The 13662-nt window shown below is 47.9% G+C and overlaps 1 protein-coding gene across 4 annotated transcripts in view; it reads left to right on the top strand.

The window, feature by feature from the left end:
- ATP2B4 (ATPase plasma membrane Ca2+ transporting 4) overlaps positions 1-13662 on the top strand; it is a 92099-nt gene that overhangs the window by 31814 nt on the left and 46623 nt on the right. For all 4 annotated transcript variants that reach the window (XM_058540300.1, XM_058540298.1, XM_058540299.1 and 1 more), the window contains exon 2: positions 12991-13659. In XM_058540300.1, coding sequence (XP_058396283.1) covers positions 13467-13659 — 193 coding nt within the window. In that variant the 5' untranslated portion in view covers positions 12991-13466. The remainder of the gene's footprint in view (positions 1-12990; positions 13660-13662) is intronic.

Raw genomic sequence — 13662 nt, 5'->3', positions numbered from 1 at the left:
TCTCTCCCTACCTCCTCTGACAAAACCTTTCCCGTGTGCCTGGTGCCCTGGAGACATATGTGTCTGAGGAGGAATCAACTTCACTTTTGATCATCCCTCAGTATCTGAACCTTGAATGCTGACTCCTCGGTGCTGGCTAGGGGTCCTCACCACCCTGACTAACACTTTAGATCTTGTTGTGCAGGAGCATCCCTTCACCTCAGAGCTCCCTGAGCAGGGAGAATTGAATGAAAGTTCTCTGCACGAGTGGAGGAAACGTGTCCTTTCAGAGGCACCTCTAGAGGTCATTCCCTGCAGACCTCCTGCCGGCTGTGGCCAGGCTCCATGCTGGGTGGCACTGCACCCACGGGGGGGTGCTCTGAGGCTCTCTTCCCATGACACCTGGCGGAACCCTCAGTATCTTCATCCTGATGACATTGGCAGCCAGTGGGGGCTGGTGAGAGTTGGGGGTTGCGAGGAATGCTGCTGGCAGGAGCCTGGCTTTGACAGGAAGGAAGAAGACAAGGCAGCTTTGTCTTCTCTCAGTCATGTAAGTGGCGCAGGTGTGAGAAGACCCTGAGTTTTGGCCTTGCTTCTCGATGAGAGACGGCCGAGGCGTGTGTGGGCAAGAAGCCACACATTCCCTTCTTTAAAGGAACTCACTCCTATTCCTCACTTCAATTTTCTCCTTCCTGGCTCAAGTCCTAAGCTCTATTTTCTGGCTATACTCTTCGTTCCTGAGAAAGTTGTGGTGGATCTTTTTTTTAAAGCTGTTTTAGGGGGTTGGGAAAGGAAAACTTTAAAAGTAAAATAATAAAAAACAGACCACTCTGCCATTACAGGCACATAAATAGCTTCACTGTAGCCAGGCTGCACACTCACTTTGCCATAGCAACCTAAAATGAGTGTTTATAGCAGCCTGTCACCCCGACTGGAAAACAGCAGCTGCTGCTGCTGCCTTAGCCGTGTCTGAGCCCCCTGGGCCCCAGAGCCACGGGCGGCGCCCCTGAGAGATATCGTGCGGACCGTGGGCCAGCCCTTCTGCGGGGCCGTGGGGGTGGCAGGGAAAAGATAGCCTGGGGTCCAGATGGGGCGGTAATATTTGGGGACCCCGCTGGGAGCAGCACGTGTCTTTTTGTTTCAGTTTTTCCTTCACCTGTGTACGACCCCACCGGTCTCTCAGCTCTTGCAGAGGGAAGAGACCGAGTGCAGAGGGTACTGAGCTCCACCTGGACCTGAAAGGTCTGGGTGCTCCTCTGAACGTCATGAGGTGGCTTGTTTTCATTTTCTCAGTAAATCTTGGCTTCTGTCGCAGCCTGTCCAGGGGAGTCCTCTAAGTCTTTTTTCTCGAGGACTCACAGGAGAGGGGCTTTCCATGGGAAGATCATGGGTCTCTCTGGGAAAGGGGGCTGCCCTGGGGTGAATAGAAGCAGAGACCAGCACCCTGGCAGGACCAGAGTAGGGAGAGGAAAAAGCAGGAGGAGATATGTGACAAGATCCTCCTGGGCCTCCCCTGTCAGCCTGGATCTGAGGACCACATTCTGAGTGGACCGTTGGAGGCTCTCAAATTGCTTGAGCCTGGTGTTGTTGGAGATTCTCAGGACGTTGTTTGCAGAGACGCTTCCCAACCTCTGCAGTGCTCTCAAAGTAGTTTGCGGACCGGCAATGTCAGCATCCCCCCGGTTAGGGAGCTTGTTAGAAATGTGTGTTCCCAGGCCCTGCTCCAGACCCCCTGAATCAGACATGCTGGGAGCAGGCCCAGCAATAGGTTTTAACCTCTTTGTCCCTCCCTGGAATCCTGATGCTCACTTGCATTTGAGAACCACTGCTCTAAAGCACGACACAGGTGTAAGGGAGCAGAATCAATCTGCTTTCGAAAGCCCCGGCTCACTGAGCAGCTCCTGTGTGTACTGTGTGCACTAGGACGAGTGACACTGGGGCAGGAAGATGCCAGGTCTCCTTCCTAACAAATGTCTTCACAGCATGGAGCCCTTGCTTGTTTGCCTGGGACTTCCAGGAAACAGTAGGGCTGAAGCAGGCTGAAATAGGCAAAGCCGGGGGGGATGGCTCACTATACCCTGGGCAGGTGGACAAAGGTGGAGTGGAGGGAGTGATGGAGTGTCGGCCAGGCCTGATGTCCGGTGTGTGGCACTCTGACAAATGTCTGCATCACACAGAGATGTTATTTTGCTTCCTCTCCTGCTGGATCCCTGGGGACAGAGCCCCTGCCCACTACGCTCCTTTTGGTGGATGAGATGTAGCCTCCTCAGTCTGAGGCCAGGCGCCTTCCTCCTCACCCCTGAGGGTTCCACCAGAACCTGAGGCCTGGGAGTAATGAGATCCTGAATCCAACAGCCAAGAGAGATTGACCCTTCTCTCCCCCTCCATGAGCATGGCATGATTCTGCTGAAATTTGTTTCTAAAAATAACACAGGATCCAATCCAGCTGCTAAAAAGCCCCTTTGTTCTCTTGGAACCAAAATGTGGAAAAACCACAGCAGCCCCAAGAAAGGCAATCTATGTTATCCAAGAGAGTCCATACTGGGTATTTGAATGTTGTTGCCCAAGGCCTGCATCCTGTCTGCTGGCCTGCTAGCTTCCTGCCCCAGTTCAGAGGAGCTCCCCTATTTAGTGTGAGAGGCAGATACCCTTGCTAACCCCTATCCTGAGCAGGAGAGGGTGGAGGGGGTGCTGCCAGCACCCCTTCCATTAAACAACAGACCTTCTAGATGGCACTGTCACTCCCGCTGAAGTCAGCGCTGTCCTCCTTGATGAGCTGAAGGAAATGATCCTTCAGCTCTTTCATCCTCCACGTTTTTTTGAGATCTAGCTTACTGTGAACACGCCCCCATACCCTGAGTCACAGGAGGCCACAGAGGTGACCCAGGCTGGTATGACTCAGAGTATTTGGAGAGGGTACATTCCCCATGGCTCTGGGCCCAAGGGACTGCCCTTTTTCATCTTGATATATTGATGCTATTTTAGGATGGAGCCGGGGGGTGACATTGCCCTCTCAGGCACATTCCTGCTTCGGGTCCCCACCCATGCCATGAAGCTTCCTGTCTTCAACTTGATGTTTCCTGGGGTCTCTGACATGGGCTGGATCAACAGGCCAGATGATCAGGAACAGACTGTCAACCTTGGGTCAATTCTTGGTGTCACTATTTGGAGAAGGTTTGGGCTATCTATGGGCCCTCCCTTCTCCCTGCTCCCTGAAGGCATCTGGCCAGAACTGATAAGTTTTGTCATCATTGTCAGAGCATATCTTAGAGAGCAGAGCCCCTCCAGGTCTGAAAGGTTTCAGCATCCCGGTGTGTTTTATTTTCCTTTTTGGACCTCCAGTGCAGAGTGTTGAGTCAGTCATACTGTGGATTCTTGGCCGTTGTCATCACTGGTCTGTTCAGGGCCTTTCTATGCTTTCTGTTTCCCCATATCCCACGTCTCTTCCCTTCCTGGCCTGTGAGCAGCATTCTAATGTGACAATATGTATCTTTTTGTTTAAATATGTCCCTTAAAATGTATAGCATTGCTTTAGATGTGTGTGTTGTTAATTTGTGTAAAAGCTGTGAAAACGCCTTTTTTCCCACTGAGCACTGTTTTTAAGATCATCAGTACTGCCTTGTGTACATCTGATCTGTGTTTCTAACTGTTGCATAATATCCCCTGTTATCTAGCACACATAGTTTACCTGTCCATCACTGGGAGAAGGGATCCCAGGTGGCTTCACCTCCCTGTCACCACAAACAATGTTCCAGTGAACATCCTTACACATGCCCTCTTCTGGACCTGTGTGAGAATTTCTTTGGGAGATGCACCCAGAAGTAGATGACTGAGTCCAGGTATGCATAGACTTAGTTTGGCTAAGAAGTACCAGGTGGTTCTGGGGAGGAGCTAGGTATGAATTCTGGATCCCTGAGACCCAGGGGTTGAGGACACATTTTCTCCAGATGGATGCTTTGATTCTAGCACTACGTTTCTGCTGCTGAATTGAAGAAGATGCACTCTGGATAGCAGACTTGGGGAGGGAAAGGGAGGCGAGGGACCCCATGTGTACCACCTCCTAACCAGGGAGTGATGCTCTCTCTTCAGGTGGAAGTACCCACCAGAACCCAAGACCTAGGGGCTGGCAGAGAATCAGCAACAGGTTCCAGGACCAGGACCACAGGCCACAGTGTGCCGTCCTGTGGCCAGTACAGAGGCCCAGTTTTGGTGCCCAGCCCTCACTTGGCTTCTTGGCATGGGCACGGCTGTTGCTGATGATGGCAAGTGGTGCCACCCACTACCTGAACTTTAGCCAGCATCTTCTGCCTCTGACCTTCTTCCATACGCCTCCAAAGAGCCTCAGTAGACTGCAGGGGAGGATGTGTGCTCAAGCCTGCTCCTGTGGGCCAGCAGGCATTAGAGAAGCAGTTAGGGCAGGCGGGCCTGGGGAGGGAAGGGAAAGCTGGGGCCACAGTGAGGGTGGCTGCTGGCAGGATTGGCCAGGGAGAGCTAGAATCTGGCTCATGGAAATAGGGGCCTGTAGTGAGGAGGGAGCAGAGCAGCTTCTGTGTGGGGTTTAGACCTTCCGAGAAGGGCTAGCCAGGTGTTTCAGGTGAGGCAGGCTGCCACGTTCAGGTGCTTGCCAGCCTTCTTGGCAGGGCATGGCCTTCTTAGCGGCACAGAAGTTCCTGAGAGAAGAAATAAAGCTGAAGGACCTGTAGGTGATGGCCCTGGAAATGCCCCTGCTGGAGGAGGAGCCAGAGTCTAGAGCAGGATCTCTCTGGCCTCTCCCAAGTGTCTACAGGTCGCAAGGCCAAGGGTGTGAGATGACAGAGTGGAGGAAGCCCTCTTCCCCATCCCAGGATCTCCTGGTGGGAATTGGATATGCTTGGAATCATGCCAGCCCAGAGCCCGGTGCCTCCTGGCTGGAGGATGCGGATGTATGGTGGGGAGGGGATGAAGTGGGGAGTGTCTGCCCTGATAAACGGGGGACCTGTCCCTACAGCTGCCCAGAAAGATCAAAGAGGTAAGGAGGTGCTTCCCTGACCTGTTTCAGAGCCTTGATGGGTCATGGGCAAGGGACAGACAGGTTTATATGTGCCTTCTCATCAAGCTTTAGGAAGTAAATCCATAGCTTTGATTCCATTTTCTCCTGTACCTGAGGCACAGTGGCTTTGGATTCAGACTAGGGCATAAATCCTGGCTCTCTGAACGTCTATTTCCCTGCTATAAAATGAGGTGCCCTCCTTATAAGGTTGTTGTTGAGGATTCAATGAAACAATATATGTAATGATGATAGCTACTATGTATGGACCGACCGCTACATATCAGCGACTATGCTAGGCATTATATAATATGTGTGAGTGTGTGTGTGATATATACATATATATATGATTTGTCTCTAATTTTCACATAAAGTGCCTACTATGGTGCCTGGCTCATTGTAGGTTCTCAACAAATATTATTTCCCTCCTTTCCCACTCACCACGCCACCCCCAGCCCAACTCCTGAAGTAGGGAGAGACAGAGCCTCATGTGGGATGAGGGAGCCTCTGGATCAGAGAAAAAAGAACAGGTTTTGGGGGGGGCGTCGGGGGAGGCGTGCTGAAGCAGTTTCCATATTTCAGTTTGGTGCATTCTTAGGTGGGACCAGCCTGCTCCCCCCCACCCCCAAGCTCTTCCCTTCTTCACCCGTCACATCCTGCATGGCAGTGATGCTGGCACTCCAACCAGAGCATCTCTGAATGCTACCAACTCACTCCCAGCCCAGAGAAGGCTCCCAGCCCAGTGAAGAGGGCAGGGAGTGAGAGTCTGCTCCACTGAGCAGCCGCCCCCTGTAGCCGCTTATTATTCCAGGCAGGTCCAGCTGCAGTGCTGCCCCAGCATGGAGCCCCGGCCCCCGGCCCCTCCTGTTTCCTTTCTTCTGTTTCCACTCATGCTTCATTTCCCATGCGTAGCGCTAGATGCAGTAGGAACCTTTGGCAGGGGAGATTCAGGGGATGGGTTCCTCTCAGGTCCTCAAAATACCCTACTGAGCCCGCACACAGGGTGTTGCCCTTTTTCCCCATCACCTGGGGATGTATCTCATCCTTAGCACTGCGGGAAAGTTTCCAAGGGATTCCTTGAACAGAATTGGAGGAAACAGAGTGTCTGACTATTGTTTATGGTTTGGTGGCTCAGGGCGTGACGTTCTTGCCTCTGGCAGCTCCGTGTTTCTGGAACTGCTAGTGAGCCCAGCTACAGACTGAGTTATCAGGAAGAGTGGAGTGGTTTGCTTCTCAGGTATGTATGGGAGTGGGAGGGGGTCTGTTTCACCCTCATTTCCTGGATGTGATGTAGTTGATTCTGAAAGAGAAAGAGCAAGGGTAAGAGTCAGCGTTTCCTCCAGATGGAAATAGGTATTCTCTGCACCCCAGAGACCTTGCACTTTAAAGGACCTCTGAGATGTTTGTCAGCAAATGAGGTGGTCCAGACTCCAGGGAAGGAGTAAGGTGTAACAAAAGGAGCACCAGGCAATCAAAGACCATATCACTTTTTATCTCCTTGGACTCAGTGTCTTCATCTGTAAGGTGGCGATCACGGCTGTCCTACCTAGAATTGATATGACAGTGCTTTCACATGTCATTACAAATTGTAGAACAATGTTACAGGACTTTGGGAGGAAAAAAATTAAAATGATTAAATGATCCTGTAAAGTGATATGATTTCTGGCCCCTGCAGGAAGGGATGAGCGAGTTCGCTCTTCCATCCTATCACCCCTGAGGCTGGCAAAATTCTAGAAATGGGGAGTGAGAGCATATCTTACCCAGAATGCCCCAAGCCAAATGACTAATCCTGACCTGTCAGGAGGTGGTACCTCCCAGGCATCTGAGCATGGCGTCTGAGGCTGAGGTGGTGTGAGCACTTATACATTGTTCTTTGCCAGTTGCCTAATAAGGTTAGGGGCTAGGCAAGCTCAGCAGTTGCAGAGAGCTCGTGTATTTTAAGAGCTCAGAGAGAAGTGTGGACACCTGCTATGCCTCTGAATTCCAGAACAACTTTCATGGAGATCCCACCTTAAACCGGGCCCCAACTGGGCACTGCCCCTTAGACTTCATACCAGCAGCTTAGTGCTTGAGCTCTGCATGTTTCTCTAAAGCAACTTGAAGCAGACAGACCTCTCATTCTTTTCCACGTGCCTCGAGTGTTCTGATCTTAGGTGACCTTTTCTCATTGGTTACCTGTATGAATGGAAGCATCTCTTCTCTTTGATACTTTGAGGAGAGGTTCAAAGTAAGGAATTGTGACTCAGACTGTCCCTTCTTCTTCTCTAGAGATCCAAGGCTGTATAGCTTAGTGGTTATTGCTAATGGTCATCACCAAACTAATGGTTATAGCTAATGAAGCTGCCTTAGAATTTTCCGTTCTTTTGGGGGGATGGGAGTTCTCCTCGTCAGGAAAGATGGAGGGGCCACATGGATCTTATTCTCTTCTGCTCAAAGGGCTAGATAACAAAAGTTCGTTAAGATCAAAGTAAGCTTTCTCCCATCACTTGCGTGTCCTATATTGGACACTGGGCATCTTTCATCTAAGATTTCCGAGCACTATTTCTATCTATAATCCCATTCCTTTATCACTTTCTTAGGATGGTATGAAAAGGTAGGACTGATCCTTTCACCAGGTAAAAGTGGGAGGAACTGAGCCCTGAGAAAGCTAAGTGACTTGCCCTAAGGATGCCTGGGAAGATGGTAGATCTGGTTCTGAATCTGCTACTGGTTATTCAACAAAAAAATTAGCTGAATGCCCACTATGTGCAGGGTCTCTTCTAGGCACTAGGGAGAAAGGAGTGAACAAGACAAGAGAAAATCTCTGCCTTCATGGAACAAACGTTGTAGTGGGTGGAGACAGAGAAAGTAAAATCTTCTGATTTCCAGTTTAGCACTCTATCAGCACTGTTCTCAACATCCTCTCGAAAGGTTAAGGAGTTCTACTTAAGAGTCAAGATGGGCTTCTGGTTGCTATAGCCCTTCTCACTGCTTCCAAGCTTGGAGGAGAAGTTGAAGTGGAGGCAAAATTCTGTGGTGCTGCCCATCCCTATGCTGGTCTGCACGAAGGGAGTTTGACACACTGCCTCAGGTTCTTTCCAGACTTCCTTGATCTCCAGGATTCTTTGATGACATCTAAAAAGAAAGGGAGTATGATGTTTAAAAACCAATAGCAACAACAACAAAACAAAACCCTGCCTCCTGGGCCGGCCCCGTGACTTAGCGGTTAAGTACGCGCGCTCCACTACTGGTGGCCCGGGTTCGGATCCCGGGCGCGCACCGACACACCACTTCTCTGGCCATGCTGAGGCTGCATCCCATGTACAGCAACTAGAAGGATGTGCAACTATGACATACAACTATCTACTGGGGCTTTGGGGGAAAAAAGGAGGAGGATTGGCAATAGATGTTAGCTCAGAGCCGGTCTTCCTCAGCAAAAAGAGGAGGATTAGCATGGATGTTAGCTCAGGGCTGATCTTCCTCACAAAAAAAAAAAAAAAAAAAAACCCTGCCTCCTTAACCCTTTGTAAGTCAGAGTAGCTCTAACAATCTATGGTAGAAGGAGGAGGCAGAGGGAGAATTTGGAGAGGGAAGGGTGTAACCACCTCTATCACAGGAACCTGTCAAGAACGGGATTGATTGGAATCAGCAGGAACTTTGGCCACATGTGATTTTTGGAAAAGTAATTAATAAGAGGTCCTAAAATTAGAAATGAAAGAGGAGAAATTATAATGGATACCACAGAAATACAAAGGATTAGAAGAGAATACTATGAAAAACTATATGCCAACAAATTGGACAATCTAGGAGAAATAGATAAATTCCTATACTCATACAACCTCCCAAAACTGAATCAACAAGAAATAGAGAATCTGAATAGACCAATCACAAGTAAAGAGATTGAAACAGTAATCAAAAACCTCCCCAAAAATAAAAGTCCAGGACCAGATGGCTTCTCTGAAGAATTTTACCAAACATTCAAAGATTTAATACCTGTCCTTCTCAAACTATTCCAAAATAATAGAGGAAGATGGAACACTTCATCCTGATACCAAAGCCAGACAAGGACAATACAAAGAAGGAAAATTACAGGCCAATATCACTGATGAACATAGATGCAAAAATCCTCAATAAAATATTGGCAAACCAAATACAGCAATACATTAAAAAGATCACACACGATCCTCAAGTGGGATTTATACCAGGGACGCAGGGATGGTTCAACATCTGCAAATCAATCAATGTGATACACCACATTAACAGAACGAGGAATGAAAACCACATGATCATCTCAATAGATGCAGAGAAAGCATTTAACAAGATCCAACATCCATTTATGATAAAAACTCTCAACAAAATGGGTATAGAAGGAAAGTACCTCAACATAATAAAGGCCATATATGACAGACCCACAGCCAACATCATACTCAATGGGGAGAAACTGAAACCCATTCCTCTGAGAACAGGAACAAGACAAGGCTGCCCACTCTCACCACTCTTATTCAACATAGTGCTGGAGGTTTTGGCCAGAACAATTTGGCAAGAAAAAGGAATAAAAGGAATCCAAATAGGCAATGAAGAAGTGAAACTTTCGCTGTTTGCAGACGACATGATTTTATATATAGAAAACACTAAGGAATCCATTGGAAAACTATTAGAAATAATCAACAACTACAGCAAAGTTGCAGCGTACAAAATCAACTTATGAAAATCAGTTGCATTTCTATACTCTGATAACAAACTAACAGAAAGAGAACTCAAGAAGACAATCCTATTTATGATCACAACAAAAAGAATAAAATATCTAGGAATAAATTTAACCAAGGAAGTAAAAGACCTATACAATGAAAACTATAAGACATTATTGAAAGAAATCGATGATGACATAAAGAAATGGAAAGATATCCCATGCACATGGATTGGAAGAATAAACATAGTTAAAATGTCCACAGTGCCTAAAGCAACCTACAGAATCAATGCAATCCCAATCAGAATCCCAATGACATTCTTCACAGAAATAGAAAAAAGAATACTAAAATGCACATGGGCAATAAAAGACCCCGAAAAGCTAAAGCAATCCTGCGAAAAAAGAACAAAGCTGGAGGCATCAAAATCCCTGACTTCAAAATATACTACAAAGCGATAATAATGAAAACAGCATGGTACTGGTACAAAAACAAACACACAGATCAATGGAACAAAATGGAAAGCCCAGAAGTAAAAACCACACATCTATGGGCAGCTAATCTTCGACAAAGGAGCTAAGAACATACAGTGGAGAAAGGAAAGTCTCTTCAATAAATGGTGCTGAGAAAACTGGACAGCCACATGCAAAAGAATGGAAGTAGACTATCTTCTTTCACCATACACAAAAATTAACTCAAAATGTATCAAAGACTTGAAGGTAATGCCTGAAACTATAAAACTCCTAGAAGAAAATATAGGAGTACACTCTTTGACATCGGTTGTAGAGGGATCTTTTCGAATTCCATGTCTACTCAGACAAGGGAAACAAAAGAAAAAATAAACAAGTGGGACTTCATCAGACTAAAGAGCTTCTGCAAGGCAAATGAAACCAGGATCAAAATGGAAAGATAACCCACCAGGTGGGAGAAAATATTTTCAAATCATATATCTGACAAGGGATTAATCGCCATAATATATAAAGAACTCATAGAACTGAACAACAAAAAAACAACCCGATCAAAAAATGGGCAGAGGATATGAACAGACATTTTTCCAAAGAAGATATACAGATGGCCAACAGGCCCATGAAAAGATGCTTAACATCACTAGTCATCAGGGAAATGCAAATCAAAACCACACTAAGATATCACCTCACACCTGTTAGAATGGCTATAATCACCAAGACAAAAAAAACAACAAAGCTGGAGAGGCTGGAAAGAAACAGAAAGCCTAATCCACTGCTGGTGGGAATGCAAACTGGTGCAGCCTCTATGGCAAACAGTATGGAGATTCCTCAAAAATTAAAAATAGAGGGGGCGGCCCGGTGGCGCAAGCGGTTGGGTGCGCGCGCTCCGCTGCGGCGGCCCGGGGTTCGCTGGTTCGGATCCCGGGTGCGCACCGACGCACTGCTTGGTAAGCCATGCTGTGGCGGCGTCCCATATAAAGTGGAGGAAGATGGGCACAGATGTTAGCCCAGGGCCGTCTTCCTCAGCAAAAAAAGAGGAGGATTGGCGGATGTTAGCTCAGGGCTGATCTCCTCACAAAAAAAAAAAAAAAAAAAAAAATTAAAAATAGAAATACCTTATGATCCAGCTATCCTGCTACTAGATACTTATCCAAAGATCCTGAAATCAACAATACAAAGAGGCTTATGCACCCCTATGTTCACTGCAGCATTATTCACTATAGCCAAGAAGTGGAAGCAACCCAAGTGTCCCTCGACTGATGAGTGGATAAAGAAGATGTGGTATGTGTATACAATGGAATACTACTCAGCCATAAAAAATGACAAAATCGTCCCATTTGCAACAACGTGGATGGACCTGGAGGGTATTCTGTTAAGTGAAATAAGCCAGACAGAGAAAGACAAACACTGTATGATTTTGCTCACATGTGGAGGATAAACTAACATATGGACAGAGAGAACAGTTTGGTGGTACCAGGGGGAAGGGGGTTGGGGGGTGGGCACAAAGGGTGAAGGGACACATGTATATGGTGAGTGACAAACAATAATGTACAACTAAAATTTCACAATGTTATAAACTATTATGACATCAATAAAAAATAAAAAATTAAAAAAAAAAAAAGTCAAGTCCTTACCTAATGGTCCTCATGCTTCTTTATTGACCTTCTAGAAGCCAGGATGTCATCTCTTTATTGGAGAGAGGCTGAGCAGAGCTCCTAGCCACCCCTGGTAACTGAACTCCAGTCAGCAGAGACTGTTTGACCAGGGCTTAGCCCCCCGTGTTCTGGTGATGCGTTCACGAAGAGCCCCTTCACGTTTAAATGGCTGGTGTGTGGCAGTGGCACCTGCGTGACACACAGCAGCCCTCTCTGAAGTTGAGAACAGGGCTCAGGATAAGCCTTCTTCCCACCTTCAGCCCTCCATATCCTCACCTCAGATGGCTCCGCCCTCCCCCCAGTCAGCATGCGTGAGAGGTAACACGTGACTTTTTGAGGGGAGAAATGCTGATTTGAATCAGCACCCTCTGGTGCTCATTCACACACAGGCTAACAGCAGGTCCCCTGCTGACCTTGCTGTGGCCCTGGGCTCCATCTGAATGAGAGCTGTCTTATCCCTGCTCCAGGGAACTTTACCACTCATAGGCTTCAAACTCACTATCTTGCCTCCTCTGTCCTCTTAAGGTCCCACCCTGTATCGCCAACTGCCAGAGCATTTTACTCTCTCCTTCCCACAAAAGCTTTTTGGAGCGGGGTGGGGCTCAGCTCCAAAACCTGAACTTAGTGCCTGAGCTGTTGACAACTGCAGCAGCCTGGAGCCTGAGTACTCTAAGGGGCCTCAGGGGATTTGGGCTTCTATCAGGTTGTCCTTCTGGTGTGTAGCTGTGTGTGCTGGGAGTGAGGAAGGGTGCAGGGGATAGGGGAGGTGGCAGACCACCCTCCACATCATTCAGATCTGGACTCCTTTTCTGACATCTTCTCACCTCTTAGAGGTAAGGTCAGACTAAAGGATTCTGTAGTGGGTCCCTCGAACAGACAGGGAGAGCTTTAGAGCCATTAGAGGTCGTAACCTTTTATTTCCAAGTTTCTCAAGTTGTGGGATTTGTGTTACTTGGTTTGGGAGAGGTGAGATATGAAGACTGGGGTGTATCTGAAATTACTTCTTCACCTTGGGGTTTACAGGCTGCCGGGGCCTCCCAAGGAGGAAGGGGCCTCTTCTGAGTCAGTTCACTCAGCTCAAGCCTCAACTGTCACCTAAACCCTGGTGCTAGAATGAGTACTTCTTGCCTTTATAGATGCTGGATCCCCCTGGCTGCTCTAATTGTTTCTCTTTGTCTGTCTTTGAATCTTTGTTCCAGAGATCCAGTTGTCATCGGTATCCAGGGAGCCCTCCTCTTCCTCCTCCTCCTCCCCCAGCTGCCGCCTCTCTACCACCGCAGTTGCTGGTTGTTGCTAAGGTTGCCTCCATGGTAACATGCACATCCTGTTTACACCTCCATCTGGGCAAGTTGGTGTAAGCTAGGAACCTACCTACCCTGGACAACCGCTTCCATCACCACCTGGGGACACCAATCATCGTGACACGTGGTCCGGCTTCCACTCAGGTCCCCCATCCTCTTCCTCCTCTCGCTGCCAAGCTTCATACTTGAAAAAGGATCTGGGCCTGAGGCTGCTAACTCTGAAGCTTATTGCACAAGATATAGTCGATCTGTTTCCTAACCGGGCCCCCAGAGAAGCAAGAAGTAGGAAGAAGTGAGGCAGAGAGGCAAGAGACCCTGGTCAGTTGAAGAGAAACCACATTTTCTGTTTAAGGGGCTTGGTAACAACAGGCAAAATGACGAACCCCACAGAACATGCCCTGCCAGCCAACTCGATGGTCGAGAGCCGCGAGGGGGACTTCGGCTGCACAGTAATGGACCTGAGAAAGCTCATGGAGCTGCGTTCTACTGATGCAATAAACCAGATCAATGTCCACTATGGAGGCATAACGAATCTCTGCAGTAGACTGAAAACCAACCCTGTGGAAGGTA

Source organism: Diceros bicornis, chromosome 4, assembly GCF_020826845.1.
Source record: "Diceros bicornis minor isolate mBicDic1 chromosome 4, mDicBic1.mat.cur, whole genome shotgun sequence".
NCBI classification, from domain to species: Eukaryota; Metazoa; Chordata; class Mammalia; order Perissodactyla; family Rhinocerotidae; genus Diceros; species Diceros bicornis.
This window is presented reverse-complemented; position numbering and strand designations above follow the sequence as displayed.